Source organism: Miniopterus schreibersii (genome assembly GCF_964146895.1).
Source record: "Miniopterus schreibersii genome assembly, chromosome: 6".
NCBI lineage: Eukaryota > Metazoa > Chordata > Mammalia > Chiroptera > Miniopteridae > Miniopterus > Miniopterus schreibersii.
This window is the reverse complement of record NC_138107.1, coordinates 20,169,848-20,195,077: the sequence shown is the minus strand read 5'-3', so window position 1 is coordinate 20,195,077 and position 25,230 is coordinate 20,169,848. Positions and strand designations below refer to the sequence as shown.

At 40.7% G+C, this 25,230-nt stretch overlaps 1 protein-coding gene across 1 annotated transcript in view; it reads left to right on the top strand.

The window, feature by feature from the left end:
• PKHD1 (PKHD1 ciliary IPT domain containing fibrocystin/polyductin) overlaps positions 1-25,230 on the top strand; it is a 386,375-nt gene that overhangs the window by 179,111 nt on the left and 182,034 nt on the right. The window contains exons 47-50 of the mRNA XM_081141333.1: positions 2,023-2,158; positions 4,487-4,733; positions 15,683-15,860; positions 17,192-17,387. Of these exons, the coding sequence (XP_080997459.1) occupies positions 2,023-2,158; positions 4,487-4,733; positions 15,683-15,860; positions 17,192-17,387 (757 nt within the window). The remainder of the gene's footprint in view (positions 1-2,022; positions 2,159-4,486; positions 4,734-15,682; positions 15,861-17,191; positions 17,388-25,230) is intronic.

Here is a 25,230-nt window from a genome sequence, read left to right as displayed (position 1 = left end):
CTCATTTTGTGCTTTCAGTTTGCAATGTTTTCTTTTTTTTCTCCTACTTTCTGAACTTGATTTGTCTTGCATTGAGTAGTATCTTTAAAATATTTACTCATTTTAAAGTTATTCATTCTGTGGGACTATTTACATGATCGGGTTTAAATTTTTAACATACCTGCTTGTCTTAAAGTCTAAATTACATCAGCACTGTTAAATTTTACCTGAGCAATGCAAGGACCTTAAACTCTTTTAACTTCTTTCTTCACCTTCCCATCATGTATATTACTTTTCTCCAGTATTTCTTCCCCTTTTAAAAGTAAACATTTTATGAAAATATAACATTACTGGAGAAAAGTGCACAAATCACAAGCAAAGAGTTCAACAGATTTTTTAAAAAGCAAAAAACCCCACACATGTACATAGCACCCAGTCAAGAAATAGAACATTGCTTCATACTCTGAAGCCCCCTGGGTCTCTTCTCATTTAACCCAACCCCCAGACCTCAACCAGAGGGAAACATTATTCAGACTCTATAGACATAGACTGGTTTCAAATCTGTCTTTGAACTTTATATAAATGAAATCATAGAGCACGTAGCTCTTTGGTGCCTGGCTTCTTCAGCATGTTATTATGTCTGTGAGATTCATTTGTGTGTTTTTATGTTACAATAATTCATTCTTCCAATTGTTATGCAGTATTCTACTTTATGACTGTACCACCATTTTTTTCCTTTTATTTTTATTTTTGAAAATTATTATTATTTGGAAATTGTTTTTCTAATCTTCTTAATTGTATCTCTGGTTTCCCAACTGTATTTTTATTCTATTTTCTAGACTATCTTGTCATTTTTTTTTTCCTATTTAATTTGTTATTTCTGCTCTCCTGTTTTTGTTCTCTTTCTATTTCTGAAAAATTCTTTTTTTCAGGCTTCTTCTTCTTATTCCATGGATATAACATACTTATTTCTCTGAGGCTATTAATGATAATGTTTAAGTTTTCTTCTGGTTTCTATACTGGCTATGTCTTCACTGGGTTTCTCCTTTTTGTTTCTCTCTATCACTCTTTCCTGTTGGAGGTACCTGAAAATTTCTGGTGACCCTCAGATGTACAATTATTTTTAAATGTGGGACTGTGGAGCATTAACAACTTGATTAGGTGAAGTTTGTTGAAGATATTTTGTGGTAAACCCTGGAAGCAATATTTTTTTAGATTTCTTTAATGTTTATTTTTATATTGACATACAATAAAACTGACTTTTTTGATGTACAGTGTCTGATTTTTAACATAGGTATAGACTTGTGTAACCAAATCAAAATACAGAACAGTTGCATCAAATTTATAAGCTCCCTTGAGCTCCATCTTTGTAGCCACAACCTCCTCTCACATCAACCCCTGGGAATCACTCATCTCCTCTGTCTTTTCAACAATCATATAAATGGAATCACATAGTGTGTAACCTTTTGGCACTGGCTTCTCTCGTTCCCAGATGCATTAGGGAATTTATCTAACTTGTTGCAAGAAATAGTATTTTATTCCATATGATTGTTGGGTAGTATTTTTCTATAAGGATATACCACAGTTTGTTTGTCCATGCATTTGTGAAGGACATTTGAGTAGTTTCCAGATTTTGTGATTACAAATGAAACTGTTGTGATCATATGTCATTTCTCTAAGGTAAATACCTAGGAGTTGAATTACTAGGTCATATGATAAAGGTATATTTAACTTTATCAGAAACTGCCCAACTGTTTCCCACAGTGGCTGTGCTATTTTGCATTCCCACTAGCAGTATATGAGAGTTTTAGTTGTTCCCGATCCTCACCAACATTTGGTATCATCACAGTTTTTTACTTATTGGTCTCATAAAAGTATAGTATATTTTATCATGATCCTTTGTCATGTATGTGATTTGTAAATATTTTCTCCCAGCTGGTCTTTTTATTCTCTTAATTGTTTTCATTTGTGCATTACAAATTGTACTTCATGTAGCCAGTTCTCTTATTTTTCTTACCTTCTTTTTCCCCTTGTGAATCCCAGGGAAACCTGTGTATGTCAGCTGGGATCAAAACTCCCAAAAGGTGGGAACTGATGGTATCTAACACAACTTTTGTTAATTTTGATCGCACTGACTGCGTGTCCATCAGAACCTGTTCGGGCTGTTCCCGAGGACAGGGTGAGTTGATTGAATAGATAAAACAGACTGTAAATAAGGCCAACACTCAAGTAAATATGATAAATATTGACAAAGACTTTTGTGATTCATTATTTCTTTCAGTTATAAAATTGGTCAGTAGAAACTGCTGCTCAGATCGCCTAAAAGAAATCCTAGTGGAGGCCAGGTGTCCTCCCTGTGGCTCCTGCGGCTCCCATTCTTTTCCTGTGATGGCATCTATCGCACCATCGTTACGATGCCATGTCTCTGCTGGACTCTGAGCTGCACAAAGGCAGGGATTTTGTCTCTTCTGCTTACACTTTTATCATTAGGACCTAGTAGCCTGGTGCTTAATAAGTTCATTGATTAAATTAATGCAGTTGAATGGATAGACATATGAATATAAATTAGCACACAGGCAATCCTTACAAAAGAGCCAGAAGTTAGTTCTTTATGTTTTTAGCAGCCCAGGGTTTGCTGCATGCACAAAGAGAACCATAGGAATTTTTATTCACTTGTTAACCACATCTCAGAGGTGGTGAGAAATACCTTGGAGGACTCATGGGTTAAGGTGAAAAGAAGTAGAGAGCAATCTAGTTGATTTGATCATTGTAAACAGCCAAACCAAGTAATTCAACTAAATATGCTCTTGTGGTTTGAATCACCAATTTAGATAATTGTTTGTTTTTTTAATTAAATGAATAATCAGCAAGTCTCTACTTTACTTTTTTTTCTTTTTTTTTTTTCTGTATGGGCAGAGCCAAAGACTGTTTTTTATTTGGGTTGCACCTGAGTTTAAAATTGTAGAAACAATAATAGGAATACAAAATAACTTATGGCATTCACTTCAAATCATAACTCCTCAGTTCTGTAAATCTTCCCTCTTTTATATCACTCATAAGACACTGAAAAAGGCACTCTGCTCCTTATTAGCTCTAATTCCTTCTCACTGGATAATATTGGCCAAATAAACTTTGTTTATTTGTTTAATAACTGTCTAGCCCAAGTTCTGTTTAAGGAACTGAGGTGTACAAAGATGAAAGACACACAGTTATTGTGTTCCAGGAGCTCTTGATCTAGGCACAAATGTAAATGTTTAATCCAGTCTCCGCTAGAGTGCGATGGGTCCAATCTTAGAAAACTGAACAAGGTCAGGGAAAGGAGCAAGAAAGGAGGTCAGGTGAGATTTCATAGAGGTGACTCTTAAGCAGGGTTTTGAAAGGTGCATGGACATTTGCAAGGGAGAACGTGCAGAGAAAAGTTTCTAAGAATTAGGGATAGCATATGCAAAAAATTAAAATCTCAACAGGACTGAATTGTAGAGTTTCAGGTGGTTGCGGTATTGGATGAACTATAGAAGTTGGAAGAGGTTAATCATGGAGCCTTGAATGTCTGACTTAATTCACTGCATGGACTCTACTGGGATGCAGAATGAAAACATCAGGGCTTCTATTTATTTGTATCTTATTATTTTTTATTTTCCTTTTTGTGTATTTTATAATGTATATAATATGCATGGAGAGATATGTACTCAAATGAAAAATTTTAATGACAAGGGTGTGTGAGTTAAAAGACCACAGCCATAGTTCCTTCCTGGGCAGCTGACTAGCAGCAGCTCTGACGAGCCACACGGAGGTGGTTTGAGGGACAGGCTGCTAAGAAGCATAACTCTAGAGCTAACACTTAAAAAGTGTGTTACTATTACTATTCGTCCACATGATTGAATGTTGCTTTTGATGATAAATCTTTCAAGTATTAATTTCATAAGAGGTGGGGTTAGACGCGCCACAGAAGAACTGGAGCAGACCGATTAAAAGACTAAACCAAGACACCTTTAGTACTTAGTAATTAGCAAGTTAGTGTTCTGTGTCTCTATTTTCCACTAGAGCAGTTTCTCACCCTTGACACTATTAGTAGTTTGGGCAGGATAGTTTTTTGTTGTGGAGACTGTCTTGTTAATCAACACGTTAATCAACATTCTTACCTCCACCCACCAAATGTCAAAAGCACTGCCATCCATCCAGTTGTGATAGCCCCAAATGACTCCAAATAGAGCCAAATGTCCCCTGGAGGGCAAAACAAACCCTGGCTGAGAATCTCTGCCCAAGAATACAGGCCGAATGCAGGTAGTGCCAATACTACTCCTTTTTCCCCACTGTGTCTCCAGTACGTACCAGGGAGCCTGGCATAGAGTAAGCACTTGTGATTATTTTCTTTGAATAAGTGAGTGAGGTACAAGACTGTATAAATATGCAATTTAAAGTATTAAAAGCATCCCACTGAATTCAGCTGCCATTTGTTATAGTAGTCTTTTGTGCCATGTTTAACAGTCCATCTTCCATTTTATAGGTGGATTTACGGTGAAGACCAACCAGTTGAAGTTTACAAACTCTCCCAACAGAGTAGCATTTCCATTTCCTCACGCAGCAATTTTGGAAGACTTGGATGGGTCCCTGTCTGGGAAAAATGGAAGTCACATTCTTCCTTCTATGGAAACGCTATCAGCTTCTTGCTTGGTCAATGCCAAATTCAGTCAGATCGTCCCTGGCAGTGTCTGTGGGGATGACATTCCCTTTCATCGTATGTCTATTGGATTGTAAGTTGAATTAACTTTACTTTTCAGTTTGCCAGTGAGCATGAATATATCATTCAGGCTGTTGAAGTTTATAGACTTGATCTTAGCCGAAAGGGGGAGAAGCGATGTTGAGGTTTATAAAAGGGAAACTGTTTTCTAGATTCTATTTGAAGTATTTAGTTCTACACAAGTGATGTGGAATAATTTTGACAGCTGTCAAATTGTAAGTTTATAGTGCTTTTAGGCTGATTCAAATGGCAGCTAACTTTCAATATCACTGGACCAGAACTCATAGTCCATGACCTCTTATTGACATTATGAGCTAATAACTTCCTTTTTAAGACTTGCAACCAACAGATAATTTGAAATGTATTTAAATTAAAAGTATTATTAAAAATTCCAATAATGTCCATTCTCATTTATATACATTTACTCTCCCCAAGCTCTTTTTAAGTGTTCAATATGCTCCAGGGAAGCAATTGCCGATGCCTTCCTATTACTTGTAAAGTTGCTTCACTCCAGTTCATTTTCCTTGTTAATTTCATGAACTATTGGATTCGTACAATACATTTCCTATTAATATTGGAGCAAAGACTCCTTGGTTATGCTAGTCAAACTACCATTAATTCAGCAGCTGGGCTGTTTATAATGCATAATAAGATTGCTTCTGCCCTCTTTAATTTCCAGGTAATGATTGCTGAGTATCTGGGGTTCTATCTTTTACCTGTTTCAAATGCATTGTATATATTTAGCCACACTTCTTTCCTGCCTTTGTTTTAAGTGTCTTAGCTGCAGGAATACTAAGTCAAGTGATTCAGCTCGAGCATGTTGGCATCTTTTTTAAGCCAGTAAACTCCAGAGAGTGAGGCAATGGGGTCAGGGTTGCAGGAAGTCTGCATTTTGCATGCACGTGGAATCAGTATTTTGACATTCTGTATAAAAGCCTTAGTAACACACCGTTAGCATCAAATAGTCTGAAATTTTTTCACTTTTGTTGTCCAGACTGTTTATTATTCTATCTAATGTTAACGAGCCCAATTCCAGTGAGTAAAATAGCAATGTGGAGAGATATATTTTCATTTTTAATCATTTTGATTGTCCAGAGCATGACTTTTAAAAAATTCTCACAGATGCATCCTGATTATTATTGTTATTTTTGTGATTTTTACCAAAGGTGTTTTAATGAGTATTTTCAGATTTCTAAGTTAGTGATTTATCTCTTATATGCATTTTTTCAAATAAGGAAAGTTAAAATAGATTTCTGTAGTTAAAAAGAACATTATGTGCTTCTTTGATATTTATTTCTCTGTGTTCTTTATACTTCTTTTTTTATACTTTGTTTTGAGACCTATTAGGAGACTGTCTCTTCGAAAGGCACTTAATGGTGATGGTAGAAGGCTCTATAGAAATAATCTTGTCTGAGCATCTGTCCTTGTGGATCTTTAGGACAGGATACTTAGGTGCTTACTTGAACAGTAGGTCATAGTCCCAGAACTTAGGGACTGATAAGGTCAAAAAAAAAAAAAAAATCTTAAAATGATATTCTAAGTAGATTCAAAAGGCTCCTACAAGGGTCAAAAACTTGTCTTGGTTTGTCTGGAATTTTCCTGGTTTTAAAATAGAAAATCTCATGTCCCAGAAACCCCTTTAGTGGAGAAAACCAGGATGGCCTGTCACTCTACTCTCTATGCTTCTACTTAAAAATGTTCAGGTTGACTCACAGGCCTATGGAAAAATGCCCAACTATCCCAAATTAGCCCCAGGGAAGTCTCAGCATGCTCCCGGTGATAAGTCTCTTGGTCCTAGAGCCCTCACCTCTAGTATAAGGTCTCTAGGGACTTGCTAGTCAAAGTGCACCAGCATCACGTGAGGTATTGTTAGAAAGGGGGAATCGAGGACTCCACTCCAGACGTCCTGAATCCAGATCCCCAGGTGGTTTATATTCAAGTTGAGAAGCATTGTTCTAAGGTCCTTCTAACTTTATGGCTCTATGATTCTATCCATAGCTATTTGTGCTGAGTGACTCGATCTTTGTCCCAGAGCATTATAACCTCATTAGGAACATGTCAGAGCTAATGAGCAATTTGAATTCAGCATAGATACAAACTTTGCTGCATTTCAGGGAGGAAGGATTAATTTGTTGTGCTATTTCCCCTGGAGCAAGCACCCTAAGAGTTGATTTACAAAGCTCTCACAGTCATGATCTTTTGGGGTTGTATGTTGATGGAGATCTGAAATGGCACAAACACCCTGCTGTCTTCACTTTCAAGTCTTAGCCCCCTCCCTCACCAAGAGGTGCCACAGGGCTGGGCCTGTGGCCTTGCATAGCTGCTTAAACAAGGCACCACATTTAACTTTTGCTAACAAGCAAATGGTTGGGTGGAATTTCTTCCTTGGAAGTCCCCCTCTATGGTCCAGTTTCACTATGAGTTCGTTGTTTGACATTGGCAACCTTCTGTCCCTGACCCTCACTACCTTTTTTAAGTTTGATGGGCACCCACATTTGTGGCGCTTCCTGTCCTATAGCTTCCTCTGCCTCCACCCTAACAGTTGGGTTGACAGGTATGCAAATATTTGAAGTTGTTAATGATATTTAATATTTAGGTGAAGAAAAAACTTCCAGCCTCTACAAGGCAGAGTCTAGTTTTATGTTTAATCACAATGACAACATGCTTGACCTGCATGAGAGCTGGTTACGTTGTTTTCTCCCTCCCTCCCCAGTCCTAAAACAGGCTTTCTGTAGGAGTCACAGTCATTCTGGGTAGTGCTCTCTTCCCGGCTTCTCTTTTTACCAGTCTCATCTACCAAGTCCACCCCTCTGGATAAGTAGGGGTAGTGTTAGCGCTACCAATGGAGGCAGGACTTCATTTCAGAAAAATAAATCAGTGACTCGTTTTCTCCAGAGGTCCCATAATGATGGGATACCTGACATAGTGCTTGGGTTTATCCTCAAACTTAGATAAATGTTTTCTTCTGTGTAGGGATAATTACCTGCAACAAGCCTGATACTCCCAATACATTTTTGTGTGTTCCTTCCAGACCTCCTTTGTAAGCTCCTCTCCTTGTCCCTTAAGTGTTAGTGTTGCTTAGGGTTCTGTGAGGAGCTTTCCTTTCTCTCAAGTTATACTCTTCCCAGGGGACCTGGGTTATTTCACTACTTTAGTTAACATTCTCTGATGCTTCCAGATTTTCTTCCTTCAGTAAACACAGCTATATTGAGCTCTGAATCCATTTATCCAACTGCCCCTAGGATCTGCACTGTCCAGTATTATAGCTACTAGCCACATATGGCTACTAAACACTTGAAGTACAGCTCATCCACAATTGAGATGTGGTGCAATTATAAATTATGCTTTATTTCTAAGACTTTGTATGAAAAACAAATGTAAAAGATCTCAATAATTTGTTTACATTGATTATGTTGAAATGATAATATTTGGATACATTGTGTTAAATATGTTATTACTTGCACTAAATATACTTGCACTAACCAATACTCATAGCTCCCACATAGCTTTAAAAATTGTTCATCTCTTCTTGTAGATGGTACATAGGGCAAGAATAGGGGTGGGTTTGTGTGTGTGCGTGTTTGTATTATAGTGCCTAATACCACGCTGAAACATAATGACACAATAAAATTAGTATTGAATAAATGAATAAAAGAAAAAAAGTATAGACTCCCCAAAATCTTCCTCTAGGGCCCTTACTGCTCATTTCTCTCTTAGGACATGTTTATGATGAGTGATGGTTCTCAACTTTTCTTCAAAAGACCCAGTATTAAAATGCTATCCCCAGCCTTTATTTCTAAAATTCCTAGGAACATCTAGTACTTAAGAATGTCCTTTCATAACATCTCTGAGCTTTTGCTTTCCTGGGATTATTAGTTGACAACATGATTTATTTCAACAGCTGATTCTCCACTCTGCGCTTACCCAACCCCTGTTGGATCAGCAGTTTGCTTACATTTGCAATTGTTCTCTTACCTTAGAAGTAGTGATACATAGGATGTTCATAAAATAAAGTTAGGGCATTTGCATATATTTAAAATTATTTTTTAATCTGAAAAATAGAGAGGAAATTAAGAATCATTTGTAGACATAACTCCCCCTTCTAACTTACTAAGTGTATTACTTTGGACAAGTTACAGCACCTCATTTTTTTAACCCTCACCCAAGGATATTTTTCCCCCCACTGATTTTCAGAAAGAGTGGAAGGGAGAGAGAGAGAAAAAAAAACATCGAAATGAGAAAGACACATCAATTGGTTGCCTCTTGCATGTGCCCCGACCAGGGCTGAAACCAAAGGTATGTGCCCTTGACCAGAATTGAACCTGAGACCCTTCAGCCTGCAGGCCGATGCCCTAACCACTGAGCAAACTGGCTAGGGCAAACCGTACCTCTCTTTGCTTCAGTTCTTATATCAGTAAAAGGGGCATAATGGTATTTATCTCACAGAGTAATTGCCTGGCATGTAGTAAGTGCTCAATACATGCTGTCTTTAAGACACCTCTATTTTACTTTGGTGATTTACAGAACAACATATAAACATGCTACTAACTGGAAAAAAAAATACTATAGATTATTATGTTTCTGAGAAACAAATGCCTGTCAAGGGAATTAAGTTTGCTCAACTGTAACTTCATCCAATTCTTAAAAGATAAGGAATCCTTTCCAATAGTTACATGATGTTGTACTAATCCAGCAAAACCTCCCAGGTGGTCATAGAATCTGGAATCATTCAGGACACAGTCTTTGATTCATTATTGCCCAATATTTTTTGTTTCTTCCTTCACACTTCTCCTGGAAAAGGGAAGAAAAGGTTAGTGTTCCTGTTGATCACCTTGATTCTTGGATCTTGCTTAATATCCTCTCCTGTAGTGCTTGCGTTCAGTTTTTATCTACGCAACTGCTCTTAATGAATCAGTGTTCAAAGTATGTGGCACCCCCTGCCTCTGTGATGCAAAAGTAAAGAAGAGTTCAGATGGAAACTCTGGCCTACCTTTTCATTTAATAGTCGCCTAACTCTCCTTCCTAGGGATAAACAGGTATAGCATCACTAATGGTATCCTTTCAGTCCTCAGACCCAAAACCAAACAAACAAATACCCATGTGAGGCAGAAAAATTCCAAGATGCATTATCCTCTCTTGGCAGCAGGAGTTAAAAAGCAAAATAGAAAAAAATATCTAAAAATCATAATGGACCCTCAAACTGAGGAACATCCTCAAATTATATCACTGAACATGGCACTGGAAAGAGGTGCTGACAATGAGCTTGTGAGCTGGTGCCTGCCAGCTCCACCGTAGCCCAAGGCATGTGTATGCAGTGTGAGTGTGTGTGTGTGTTTGTGTGTGTATGGGAGGACAAGCTTCTTAGTCTAACTCCCTACCTGATGTATAAAATCGCTTTTCAGTATCCCTGACAAGCAGCTGTCTGCCTTCTGGTTGTGTAGCTTCAGTAGTGGTCTTCTCATGTTCTGAGGCTGCCATTTGAGCGAGAGTCAACAGGTCAAGAGAGGAGATGCGATCGTATATGGAGGATCATGTTAGGTAGGAGGATAGACATCTGTTGCTTCTCTTCATGGATTAAGAGAGAAAAAGCAAGAAGTGTTTTCCTAAGTGTGTTGCCAAACCTGTAGACACTACCTCTGAGGAGGTGATAGGTGGATTCTCAGGCTTCTCTATAATAAATTACTATTTCTTTTGCCAACTCTGAAAAATAATAGACAGAAATATACACCTACAAGTCGTGGAGGGGTGATCTTAGGGTGTGCCTGCCAGAAACACAAGGATTATGAAATCATATGGCTTTTACCTCTCTGCCTACTAGTCCTGTATTTTCATGTCAATTTAAGGAGTGTTAAAAGTTTAAGGGAAAGACTGAATGTTGTGGCCTCTTTCCTCTTTCTAGGCTTCTTATTTAGAAGGAGAAATATTTAAATGTGCCTCAATCAATAAGGATATATAAAACAAGCTAATTGATACATATAAAGTGGTTCTGGATGGTGGCAGGTCTGCAGGTTGGATCATAGTTTTCTGACAAGGACTTGTTATGAGTCTAGTGTATTTTTAAAGGGTACTCAAGCCAGACTGTGCCACAAAAATTTGTTGGCTGTGCTCCAAATTTCAATTTTGTGTTCTTTGTGAAGTAAAAGATGAAAGCATCAGCGGCAAGCACTAATATGCAGGAGATGCTAGCAGCACCATTTGAGGCTGGTTATTATGATGTGTCTGGCTTAGGAGATGTGTAATTAGAAAGTGTTTATTTCACAATTGTTCCGAGTTGAGAGCGTTTAGAGCTCAGCACAATGTTTGTCTTAATACGCAGGGATATGGACCCTCAGGAAAAGTAAGCTAATGGTAAACACGAACCAGGGTGTTAATATTTGTTCTCATTGGTATTGTTGATTGCCTGACAAATCCTTTGTGGGCAGTATACATTCAACAGTTCCACACAGTATATGGGCACCAAATTGCATGACTGTTTATGCAACTAGTATTGTAGGCTGGAAGTTTTGTCAAGTGATAGTGCTGTATTTTTAAAGAAAAATATTGCTTAATTAAAAACAAGTTTGGTTATTTAAAAAAAAGAACAAAAATTAAGGAACCCCATCGAACAGGAAAAGAAAAGGAAAGGCTTGTAGTCCTTCTGTCATTTTGGTTGTATACAGGAGCTTTTGCTGACGCAGAGGTAAGGGTTAACATTTAAAATGGACTAGTTGCCTCCTGATTTCTTGCACATAAAGCCACGAGAAGTTCAGGGAGAGACTTTTTCCCCTAGTAATGAAGCTCTCTGCTGCTAATGGCCCATGCAGACTCCCTTGGCTCCTCCAAATTAGAAATTCTTCTGTGCTCTTTTGCTTCATTAACAGTAAAGAGAGGGAGATTGGTGGCTATTTAGGGCACGGAGAGATTGGTGGCTATTTAGGGCAAGCGAAAATCGTAGTAATTATGGTTGGTAAATTCTCTTTGTGGTGTTCTTCAACTCTTGATGCTCCTTTGGTGCTTTTCAGAAGAGCCCACCACTGTCACTGCTGGCATTTGTCCTAGAAGGATAGGAGCTATTTGAATTTTTGGCCCCCGGTGATGGTCAACACAAAGCACCTTGCCTATTGAGCAATAATGGGTCTTTTACATTTTGGGCTGCTTTTTAGAATGTATCATATGATTCTGTCCACTTCTGGCTGTGATAAAGGTATATTTGATAACTTTTACCTCCTCTACCTGGATTGCATTACAGAAAGCTGGTGATGTATGTGCGTACTTGTGAAATTGCTTCCCAAGTAAACCTTGGAGGAGATGGATGGGGCGTCTCCATAGGATCAGGGCAATGCATAAAGAAGCAAGACGGAAAGGTGCTTTGGGACTGCAATGTGCTAGGTGGGTCTCTGGTTGATCAAGGGCTTAGCCTCAGATTACTAGATGCTGGATGGAAGTGGCACCAGAAGGAAGGTGCAAGAGTTTTAAAGACAAGTAGAACTGAGTTAATGTTAGAATTTAGTTGCTTTGCAGTATTTGAAGAGGGGGTCAGTTGTACAAGGGCCTTCTGAAACTGGGGAGTACGGTCTGGAAAATGGCTCCTTCAATAATTGAAGTTACAACTTATAGAAACTGAATCAGGAGAAATGACATCCTGAGAATTGATTTATAAATGTGAGGCTGATGGAAACTGAGAAATAATTAAGTCTAGTCAAAGTGACCAGGAGGATTCTTGAGGCAACATTGCTGGGATTGAGAAGCATTTCTGGAAATATCTACCCAATAGATTATATTATAACATATCAAGGTAATATTTTCATAATTTTCAAGATGTTATGCATGATATCTTAAGAAAAGAGTGACAAAATGTAGATTAAAGAAATTACGTGTAAACAGATAGCTAGATAAAGAAATAGAATTCTTCTTTCGGCCTATAGTTTATAAAACTACTCGTAAAAGTGGTTTAATTGAATGCACTAGACTGGAAAAATAAGAAATTTATGTTCATAAGAAACCTTAGCATTTTCCTAAACTGGGGCTCACTGTTAGTGTGGATTGCTTATAGGTGCCCAGGAGAGGTTTTCTGACCACCAAACATAAGCGTTTAAGTCCTCTTGGCAAATATCCTATTGATATGGAAGTTGAGCATATCAAGCTCTAGTAACTTAGGATCAAAGTGCGGATCTCCTTTGATTAATAAGTTTACAAGGAATCTCCTGACACTCATGTGGTTTTCTTGGTAAACTTCCCTGTTGGGGAGAAACATCACTAAGTGACCAGCTGGAGTGCTCTCGTGGATTTAACACTTCTTTGTTCATTCAACACATATTTATTGAGTACCCACTATGTGAAAGACAGTTTTATTTCTTACTGTGAATTATTCAATGAAAATTCTGATTTATCAACTAGTCTCTCCTGGATTTAGGTCTTGTGATTCATTTTCCAGAGCCCATATGTCCCTGTGAAAGCTGAAGGGATACCGTTTCAGAACCTGAAACACTCAGAATCATTCCTGCACTGTGGGGAGTCCCACTTCATATTCTGACCATGGCACCTACAACTCATCTACCCCTTTGGTATTTTCTGGCCCAAACTCAACTCTTCTTATCACATTTTTTTGCATGTATTTCTCAGTAGCCTATTTTCATTCATTAAATGTATTAGTTGGGCCAAATTGTGCTGGATGATCTCCCGGGACTCTGGGGCTCATGGTTTCAAACAGGGGAAGTGAGAGCCATGATGATTGAGGACAAACAGGTAGAAGATACAAGAAAGAAGTTTAAGCTTTCCAATGCTTGCTTAAAGATTAAAACATAGTAATAAATGTCATAAGTGGAGGAGGAATTTTAGGATGTGAATACCCCATGACTGGGAGAAGAGACAGGATAAAATATGGAGGAAGTTCCTGTAATGGATTAGAAGTCTGAGCAGACCTTTATGTCCTTTCTGATCCTAAGAATATGGGTTGAAGATTGCTCTTTAGTTCCAACTTAAATTCTGATATACATGTGAAAAAAGCTAAGGATCCCAAGCCCAAAGAGAGGAAAAATCCTCCTACCCCCAAATTTCTAAATATTTACTTAATGCTGCATAGGGAACCCTGGGGAAGAATAGTTCTTTTATTACCAATGCTCCAATCATTTTTCATCCCTTTAGTTAACTAACAGATGAAACAAACACATTTAACCTTCCAAGACACACATATCAAGGCTCTGTACCACCAAAGGTGTTTAGTGTGTTTTTTTGGTTTTGTTTTAAAATTTTTTCTTTAATTGATTTCATAGAGAGGAAGGGAGAGGGAGAGAGAGATAGGAACATCAGTGTTGAGAGTTCTTGATCGGCTGCCTCCTGCACGCCCCCTACTGGGGATCAAGCCCACAACCTGGGCCTGTGCCCTGACCCGGAATCGAACCTCGATCTCCTGGATCCTAGGTCAATGCTCAACTGCCGAGCCATGCCAGCTGGGCTAGTGTGTTTTTTTTAATGACCAAATAAACCTCTAGACATTAAAATAAGTAGCACAGGATGGCAAACCTGGCTCATCTGAGGTTCTTAAATGAGCCGAAGGTAGATGTTGGGCTTGGCAATGGTTCATGAATACTTTGCGTAGATTATCTCTGTTAAGTTTCACAGTAGCTGTATGAGATACATACTACTGTTGCCTCCACTGAAAAAATAAAAAGAAATTAATGCTTGAAGAGGGTCAGTAATTTGCCCAAGTTCATATACCTACCTAGTGCATACAAGATGTAGATTTCCAGTTTACACCATTTGACCATAGTCCCCGAGCATTTAACACTAAAAACAGTTTCCTTTTATAATATGCTGCTGGATTGTAAATTGGCTTTGGATATGCTCAAGCCACACCTCACTTTGAAAACCCAACATCCTTCATCTCATTTCCCTCCTCTTTGAGAATTTAATTATCTGCCTGCAGCAAAATGCCACAGTTAAATGTTCTCATGAAAACTAAACCAAAGGGGGAAGGACAGTCATAATGTGAATTGATTGTTTTTGGGTTTTTTTTCCTTTGTTTTCTCTGTCCACTTTGACTTTCTTTCAGGGTCTTAACATGTGGTTAAATCTATTTATGTTCCAGTGAAGTCTTAAAAAATCACTGTCTGGGATGGGCTGTGTAGAATAACCTGCAATGCTACCTGTGACATTTACATAACATTTTAGCCATACTCTGCTTCAGTTTCTTTATTTGGTAAAATACAGTTCTTCTAGACACCCTTTAGGAAATTGGCACCAGATTTTGGGAGAGCTCTTCCATGCATTCTTTCTTCGTATATCAAACAGGATTTGAGTGCCTGTTGTGTGAAGGGTCCTGTACCAGGGTGCCAATAAGAGGAAAACATCTCTAACTTAAGGATGTCACAACCTATGCTAACAAGCACAAAGGCAAACCCAACAACACTGAGGTGCTGTAGTGGTGTGAGCACTGGGCATTGTGCAAGCCCACAAGCCAAGAGCCAGGCTTCCTCTTCGTTCTAGGGGAAGCTACTGGAACCATTCCTGCTGAGCAGTGGGAGGTGGCCTCCTGAGAGTCTAGGCACATCGGGTCCTGGGTCTCAGTCATTACTCCCAATAGGAAGAGCTAATAACTAGATAATAAATATATTTTCTATTGTGGATAAACCTGGTCTACAGCAAAATTCTGGCCATGGCCATTTCTTTGTTAAAATAATAGTATATAGTCCTGAATATGTGAATTCATTAAGACAGCATTTTAGAGGCATCCGTTCTGAACATTACTACCTCCGGCCCACCAGACCAGTGATATGCACAGTTGAGCCAATGACAGCTTCCCTCTGGGCTGTTTTGACCTGAGCAGTGAATACTGAAACCTCCACAGACACACAGACAAGAAGGGGCCTACAACACACCTGGAGAGAATAGAGGATGAGTTGTAACTGATGGAAGAGGAGTACATTAGATTTAGAATGAACAAATAACTTAAAATCCATTCTTTCCTTTTTAAATTCACACTAGAACTAACGCTCCAGATGTTCCCTATGATTTAACCATGACTGACAGCAGAAATAAGACAACCACCGTCAATTACGTGCGTGACACGTTGTCTAACCCCTATGGCTGGATGGCTCTGCTCTTGGATCAAGAGACCTACTCGTTGCAATTTGAGACTCCTTGGACCAACAGATCTCTGCAGGTAATTTATTTGATGCTGTGTTCCATTTCCAAGGGCTTATTATGTTTCCTTTTGTGAAATAATAGTTTCCAGGTATTAGCATCTTCTGGTGTTGATAAAGAAAACTGCAGCAGCATTTTGGCCAGATGAATGTAATCTGAATATGAGATTTTCTTTTAAACTTGAAAATGTTATATAATCTGTTTAAATCTCACCTTGAATGCAGAATGGTTCTACCTGAATTTTTAACTCCATTAATATAATGAAAAACAGCTTTTAAGCATTCTGTAGAATTGTATTCTTATGTTATGGGTTAAGAACCAACTTAACCCAGAAATAAGTCTTTGTAGACAGAGAAAAATGCCTTAACAAAGCATTTTTATGTTGCATACTGCCACCTTGTGGTCAAAGGTTAACTTGCACACGAAGGTCTAGACTTTCATTTGGGTTGGGTTGGAGTCCAAATGGTTAGTGGGGGAGTAAGGACAGGAATAGTGATGTAGGAAGTGGGTGCATTTTCTGGGAAAAAAGCAGGAATGAGGTGGATTCCCTCAAGCTTCTTTTCTTCCTTTGAACACATTTCTTTCTTCCTGTCTCATCCTACATAGTTTTCCTAAAAACCATGGGAGCAGCTTTAGGGAACTAGAAGCTGCATTAGGTGTGCCATAGTTCTGAGGAATTCAAAGCAGAATCTCTCTCTATCCCTCATCAGCTCTCTGAGAACAGAGCTCTTTCATTCCCTGGAGACTCCCATGAGAACATTTCGTGGAATTTTCATAGGTGAAGGCAGCAGATTGGTGACTCTGGTTTCTCTCCTGGCTCAGCACTTTCCCATTTTGTGATATGGGGCAAGTTTTCTGAACCTCTGCCTGCCTCACTCTCCTCATCTGTAAAATTGGCAGTAATAGGAACAATCACAGGGGATTTTCCAAGGATTGAATGACTTTCTGTGAGTCGTACTTGAGCATGTAGCATATGCTCCGATGGTGTTAGCAATTACCGTTATAAATGGATGATATTCCTATCATTGGCTGCCTCCGTAAGTTAAAGGAATGCCAGACCTGCCTCTGTCTCACCTACCTGTTTGACCTGGGACAAGTCAATTCACTTGTCTGGGCCCTGGTTCGTTAAACAAAAAGGAACTTATTAAGTCTTTCAGTCCTCACATTATATGATTTTGTAGCTCTAGTTATGAGTTTATTATGGAGTGGATTTAAATAAGCCCATTCCCCATAAGAAAAGTAGGGTGTGAACTATCCTGTTTCTAAACTACTCAGTGTTCTTTGTAGCTCTTTTTGGAGGGGAGCCTTCCTTACTAAATGAGCTCTATTGCACTTTTCTCTCACTTCAAGTACTCAGCAACATTTGGCAACTTTGCTCCTGGGAATTACCTCCGGCTGGTACACACAGTCCCATGGTCTTACCCTGACATCCTCATAAGATGCGGGAGTCACTTGGGGCGGTCCCTGCCATCTCTTCCATCACCTGGCAAAGACCAAAGCTGTGACTGGTTCTTCAACAGCCAGTTTCGGCAACTCACCTATCTGGGTAAGTATAATTGGATAAGCATTTTGAGGGCACGTAGTCAGAAACCACCATTCACTTCTGAATTTCAGACATTTGTGCTATGAAACGATGAGGAACTGAGGGGCACAGCTGTGTGCTATGGTTAAGTGGGTGGGCTTTGAGACCAGACTGCCTGAGTTTAAACCCCAGCTCCAAAACTTACCAGCTATTGGACACTGAGCCACTGCTCTTTCTCTCTGAAGCTCAGCCTCCTCCCCTGTAAAATGAGATAATAATAGGACCTAGCTCAAAGGACAGGAAGTTGAATAAAAGATAACATGGGAAACTTTTTATCAGAGTCCCTAATCCATAGCAAGTGCTTAATAAACATTGTTATAATATTTTCAATTCACTTTAAGACACTGCTGTATTTGTGGAAAGATCAAGTGCACAGGAAAGACAAGGTGGCTGGTTATGGCCACAGATGCTAGGAGCAGCAGAGGGGACAAGGTGACAGATATAGAGAGAGGAAGAGTGAAGAGTGAAGGTAATTTGAAAGGTGAGAAGGAAATCCAAGGTCAGGAAGGGAATCCAAGGTCCAGAAGATGAGACTGTGTAGAGGGCTGATCTGAGGACTGGGGGTGGCTGTTTCTGTCTTGTCTCAGGATGTAGCATCAAGATGAAGGAGCCAGGCCCTGGCTAGGTGGCTCAGTTGGTTGGAGTGTCATCTTGTGCACTTAAAAGGTTACGGGTTCAATCTCCAGTTAAGGCACACACAGGAGGCAACGGATTGATGTTTCTCTCTCTCTCTCTCTCTCCCCCCCCCCGCCCCCCTTCTTGACCTCTAAAATCAATAAACATATCCTCAGGCGAGGATTATAAAAAACAGAAGGACCCAGGAGCCTCATCTTGTAGGACCAGAAACCCTTCTGTGATTGTAGAGCAACAGATGGCTGAAGGATTTCCTTGTCTCCTTATTGTGTGTGTTTCCCAGGAGATTTCTTTAGACTTCATATTCTTTTCTATACCGTGTCAGTGTTGGTCACTGAGCACCGTGATGCCCACTTATACCAACCTCAGCTCAGTGTGGTCTGTAAGGAGAATCTGTCCAAATGGGTCTCTCGAGTGACAGTTTTGTTATAAATTGGTCACATCCAGGAGAACTCATAGCACCTCGAGTCCCAGCTCCTGCCACAAGCTAGACTTGTCCCTAAGGATGTAGAGGGCTGGGCAATTGTCCCGAGTCATTGTCCCTCTCACTTGTGCTTAGCTATATATCCACTGAATCTGAGCTGCACTTGAGCCCTGGAACGATTACATTTTAATAGCACCAGAGAGGAGAGTATGGTACTTCCCTGGTATTTTTTATCTTTGCCAAATGGATTGTTGTATATTTTACGTGCACCAAATTGCACCATTCAAATGTTATTTCTGATCTAAAACATCCATAAATGTAACCTAAAACTATAGAAACTCAGGAGGGACAGAGAGCCTGTGACTGGTTTACCACTAGAGTTGAATACCATTAACAAGAGCAAATCGTTGCCATCAACTGTAACTATGACTATTCACTTGATATATATTCTGGAGCAAAATTTAGTTTCAAATTGTTCTCATTCTATTACTTACTGTGCTCTTCGGAAGCACGTCCATTGGCCAGATTCTGTTCATGAACTGCAAAATAATTTGAATGCTCACATAAGCCAAAGTGATGAAGAAACATTTGGGGCTTAAATAAAAAAATAAAATAAAATCATGCAGTTACATATTTTCTTCCCCTTTGATAGTATTACTTATTGAATTAATAGCAAGTTAGGCTATTACCCTACATATACACTTATATGGTATAAATACGCATCTCTGTAAGTATATATATTTATATGTAGTTGCACCTCTGCATGCACATATTGCATATATATGATGTGGATGAATATTTTAGTATAAAACATTTTCATTAGTTATAATTAAATTTCCACCTTGATTAATATGAGTTGGAAGAGGAGCGGGGAGTCACAGAGGGCTGGTTGAATGTTTAACGGACTTGGAGACCCTTGTTGCTTGAAGAAGATTCCCAGTGTTCCAAGCAGTGGCTTTCAGGGTCATTTGTGCCTCTTTTATTTTCTGAGCATATGAGGTAGGTAGGAGGTTAGAGACACTTCTGTTCCCATTTCTGGGCTGGCACAGTGAGGACATGAGGACTCGGGGGAACGGAGGCTGTTGCTGCCTCTCCTTGCTGGTGTCCCATGTGGCTGCGTTGGGTTGTGTGGATTTGGTTATGAGTTTGGATCTCCTTTGTATAAAATTTACAGCATCTTTGGGAGGGCTAATGATGCTATCATGCCTAAATGGCAGTGAGGTAGTCATAGCTGGTACCTGTTCCAATTTAGTTTGGTTTCACTAAATTGTTTTTTGTGTGCGTGTGTTGTTTTTTTTTGGATCATGTGAGTTTATAGGTCTGTGACTGGGCTATTTTACATAAAATATACATAATCTAAGAAGAAAGTCTAAGTCAAGATCTCACAGTTGATGTGGATATATTTCTGGAATGAAAAAACATGGGGAAAGTTGTGTGTACGAGTTTCATTTCATTGTAGGGAAACTGCTTGACCTGCTTCAGGCCCCCTGAGTTTCCGGTCGGACTTTCAGGGCGGTGGAGCGGGTCCAGCTCCTTCCCTTGGCTGACTTTCACTCAGAGTGCTGCCTCCCTGACAACTGGCTGTGTTCCACTCATTTCTTGACCACTTCTAAGTGGATCATTTTTTGTATTGTTTGCTTTTGACCTTACCACATCCCCCAGGAGAGAAACTTTAAAAAAAAAATCACAATTATTTTCATTTCCTTCATTTGGCTACTTCATGTGTGTGATTTAAGATACCTGACTAATATTAGACCCGGCTGAGAATGGGGAAAATCAGAACCCAGGCATTCTAGCTCCTGGCTATGGATCCCTCCACTAGAGTGTGCTGCCTGCCAGATAATCATTGATCATTGACCAGAAAGTGTGGGGGCGGTGGTGCTAGGAAGGGTCATGGGAGAAGGCTTTTTGCTGATCCTCAGTGACAAGGAAGAAAAATCCTGCACTTATAATATCTTTGACCCTTGCATTTCTGTCTCTACTGAGGCAAGTTTTGTCTTTGTTCAGCAAACATCTTTATGGAATGCAGGTTCTTTGGGAAGCTCATGGCCAGAGCTCAGGGCTTAAGGTTTTAATCAGTGGCTGGCTGGCTATTTTACCTGGGGCATGGAATTATAAATGCTCCATGCCTCAGTAGCTTCATCTATACAGTGAGGTTAAGAACACTGACTTGTCTCTTGGAATTGTGGTACAAAACACCCAAACATCTTCAAGTGTGATCAGTGTGCTATGTTACTTTACTACGAATTTTCCCAGTAGATTATTTCTCTAGAATTTTCTTATTTCCCCTGAAGATTAACAATGTCACAAGCCTCGAACTCACCATCCCCTGTTTGAAAGGGTCTCATTTTATTTTCCTTGACTAGATTTTGTTAGATAACTGAGATTCATGATAACATGACAGGTGATATATTGCTCCCATGATTGAAAGTTAATACCACTTAAGCAATTGCTACCCACAGAATGAAATAACCTCGCTCATTTAAAAAGATCTTTTAAGGAGATTGGTTCTGGTTGTCTTTCTGAAATCTCTGAGAATTCTGCCCAAGGAGCCACGAACAAAACAGACCACGAGTGAAGTACTTGTGTGCCGTGGTTGTGCTAGGACCCAGGAGGGGTGACATTTGATGGGATAAACTATTATGAACTGCGGTTCTTGTCTGTAACGTCTGTAACATGCTTGGGAGCGGGTATGACTGTAGAACAAGCGTTGTTTCTTATTTTCAAAGTCAGACCCAAATCCAGCAAACCCATTTTCCCGTTTATATGATTTGATTCACTGGCAGCTCGTGGCTCTGCCTCCCCCAGCCAGCTTCCCACTGCCTCTTTCCCCGCTGTTGTTTTCCAGGGATGTTTCAGTTCATGGTGAACTGTTTTTATTTTTTAGTTACATTAACGCTATGAAATAATTAGTCAGCTAATTAATCTGGTTTACAAGCTTTGTAGGATTCTTCAGCTGTCAGTCAGGCCCAGGCCCGAGGCCTACATCTAGTCTCAGCTCTCTTGCCCATGTGACTCCCGTTGCCATGGCTACTGGCTACATCTGCTGACACCCCACTCTCTATTTATTGCTTAATTAAGAATTTCACGCTCAGCCCTTATCTGCCTCTAAGAACAAGTGCACACTGTTAAGAAATTCCAAATTTAGGCCCGGGCACAAGGAGGGCCTTTCTTGCGGGCTTGGCTGGACGGAGCCTCTCTGAGATCTTCTCGGGATCCCAGCCGCCACCCTTCAATCAAAAATCATTAAATGGGACGGAGATAATGGGCATGTAGCATATCAAAAGAAGGATGTTTGCTTGATCCAAAGGAGGAAAAGCTGCTAGACTCCATGCTCAGCTCCACTTCAAAGGAGATGAGACCCCTCATCGCTGGGGCCTGATAAAGCCTCATTTGTTCTGGGCTTGACTTATGCAAAAGGTCTGGTATGTCAGGGTCCCATCGCGCAGACGTGGCAGCCCCCACCTCTTGCCTCCACCTCCACCAGCCCCTTCCTGGCCTTCCGCACGCTCGTGTGTCAGCACTTAGGCAGCTGGGTCCCCCAGAGCATCAGGCGGAGCGTGTAATCACTGACTCTCCACCGACAATGGCCACTTGTAAGGGGGTGGCCAGGAGGAGGTCTTCCTCAAATAGGAACACAATTATTGCAGCTGCTGGGGAGGGCCATGCTTCTTCCTGGAGAAAGAGAATAGGCCTTGCTCAGAACAGGGGACAAGGCTGGGGGGCGGGGGCGGGGGGAGAGGGGGGAGAAAACACTCTTGAGTTGATTACTCCTGCTCGGACTCCTGGAAGCCCCATGCGGAGCCAGTGGGGTTCCAGCAGCTGCTCGCGCGCAGCCTTCCCCTAATAATTGTACATTCTGTCAGGGGTCAACTTACTTTTGACCCTGTCTTTTCATATTGGTAAAAGGCTCTTTAGGGCAAACTGTCGGGTTGCGGCGGGGTGCATTAAACACTCACAGGCCCTTCAGCTTGCTTTATCCCCCCCCAACCAGCAGCCGCTGATAAATTCATATCAGATGCTGAGCCTTTCTCCCCGGCCCTCCCGAGTTCACACAGCCCCCTCTCCCGCACGGCGATGCCACCGGGCTGGGACAATGCGTGGGGCGGCAGCTGAGACAGTCCGCCCGCTAGGCTCAGGAGCTCCTGCCTACCACCTTTCTGCGATCCGGCTGAAAAGAGGCATGTGTAGCCGGGCTGGCCAATGCTTGTCTCCAAGTCTCCCCCTCGCCAAGATAAAGGCAGGCTGTTTGGCATGAAGCCGGGGCTGTTGTCCATGAGGGCAAGAGAGCTGGAGATAGAGAGACAGATGGACTTTATTATCTGCACCAGGTGCCCTGAAGAGCTCGAGTCACAGAAGGCTCAGAAAAGATGCTTCTAACTTGGGAGCTCCTGAAAATATGGAATGTTTTCCTAAGTTTGTGCCTGGGAGATCATGGGTACCGCTTAGGTTTCTCTTTTCTCAAAGCGCTGAGGGCCCTGGGCTAGACCCTTCTGTTCTTCGGCTGGTCTAGAAGACCCTCTGCAGCTCCTCGAGATGGACTTCTGCTAGCATCTAAGGTGGAGAGCAGACTCAACTGGCTCCCCAGATCTCTTTAGGAGGATTTTTATAAGCAGAGCAGAATCATAATTCTTCGAAACTCTGCAGACATGCCATGCTGTGTCCCTCTAAGGCAATCTATAGCCTTCTAGTTAATAAATTAATTTACATTCTTATAGAAAACTCATTCCCCAAAGATCCCCAAGGATTTTTACCAGTAATATAGAGGGTTGACTTCGGGGAAATACACTGCACTTCATGGCAAAAACGCAGAGAATGGAACAGGAGCTGGAAATGTGAGCAGGGATTTTGCCTCTTGATTACAAGCAACTTCTTCAAAAAGAAAAGGAAGGAAGAACGGGAGAAATGGACAGAAATAAGGAAGGAAGAAAAACTAAGAAGTTAGAATCAAAGACTCTTTTGGGGATTACTCAGATTAAGGGGCTAATGCTCTGTGATCCTGGCAGCTGCCCCTAATTCATACAGGGCGGGGCACAGGTGGCAGCAACCCGTAGTCAAACTCAGTCCTTCTGACTCAGTTTCCTTAATTATTCTAGTATACTAGTGGGTTTTGTTTCCATCACCTGTACTTACCGATTGACTCTATTCTGCTTAAACTTGAGATATTTGAGTACCACCTTCACAATTTATCACATCCTTATGGCACTTGTACTATTATTTACTTAAGGTTTTTTTCTTAAAGCAATGCCCACACTGAATTATTTTAAAAACCTAACCTGTTTAAAACCATGGGTTTGATGACCTAGTACTTTTTAAAAACTACTTTAGTGTTCATAGCTATTAAGATAAAACTTTTATGCCACTAAAATGACCACCTCACATTTTATATTTTGGGAATAAAATGTGGTTTGCAAGCTTTTGGTATAATTGATTAAAAGGAAGAAGTGTGAACACAAGGGTTCCTTTTTTTTTTTTTTTTTTTTTTTTTTTTTTTTACCTGGATCTCTTCACTTATTAAGAATACCTGCTTCTGAGAACAAACCACATATTTGAGAGTAGGGTATGAGAGGAGTTGTAAAACCCCTCAGTTTGGTGCTTTCTAAACATGCCTCACAGGCAGACAGCTGAAATGCTTGCTACCAGGCCCCTCCCTACGTTCTGGTTCTGCAGGTCTATCTGCACAGGGCCCAGGAAACCACGAATGCCCCATGCGTGCAAACATCGCTTTAAGTCGAAATGACAATCGTTATTGTTCTTTGAGTTAATTAAGGAGATTTAATTGAGCTAACTCTCAGGACTGTGGTTAATGCAGATGTATCTATTTGTTGGTGTCTCCATCAAGTTCTTTTACTCTGATACTTAAAAAAATTAACTCTTTCAAGAATGCATGTCAGTGGGGATAATAGAAGACTCAAAGGGGATCACGGGATTTTCATATAATGTTTCTGTGAAGGTTTTTAAAATATCCAGTGTTATGAGGGCGAAGGTGACCCTGTGACTGCCTCTCTGAGGCTGGAATCAGACAGGAATGTGGTCTTGAGAACCAAACATTAGCTTCCCAGGGACCAATTGACAAGTAAGCCTTCTTTGTGGCTAAAGGAAAGAGGCCGGATGTCTGGGGAGCAAGGTCAAGTTCACTGAACAGGTAGGGGGAAGCAGAGCAGGAGTGTGGGTGTGTGAGGCAGATCCAGGAAAAGAGGTGGAGGTAGAGGACAGGGCAAGCTAAGCTGAAAATGCAGGCAGAGGACCACAGCCACCAGCTGGCTCATGAAGACAGAGCTGGAGTCTGGGTCCAGGGCAGACAGAGACAGAGAGAGGAGGCATGGGCCAGGCTGAGAATGGGTGAAGTCTGCAGCCACAGACCACACTTGCTGTTTTGTGTTCTCCCCATGTGTAGTCAGTGGCTGACACGCTGTATAAATGTGGGCTGAACGAGAGGCCCTCACATGTGCCTAAACCTCAGTGGCCCAGTGAGGATGGGGTTATACATGAAGAATAAAATACGAAGGGAATCTACAACCTGCGGAGATGCCATGTGTTTTTTCTTTCTATATAGGCACCTATTTATCTCTCCAAAATTCCAAGAGAGAATTATTCATTTTCCTCTTCCCTAGTGCCCTAGTGAGGTCAAAACTTGGCAGGCACAGCACACAGCCCTGGTAGGCACCAGTATCAATCCCAGCCGAGCAGTTCTCTTTCCTCTTACCGGGAGCTATTTCCCTAGCACATTTCTCTCTTCCTCCTGGATGT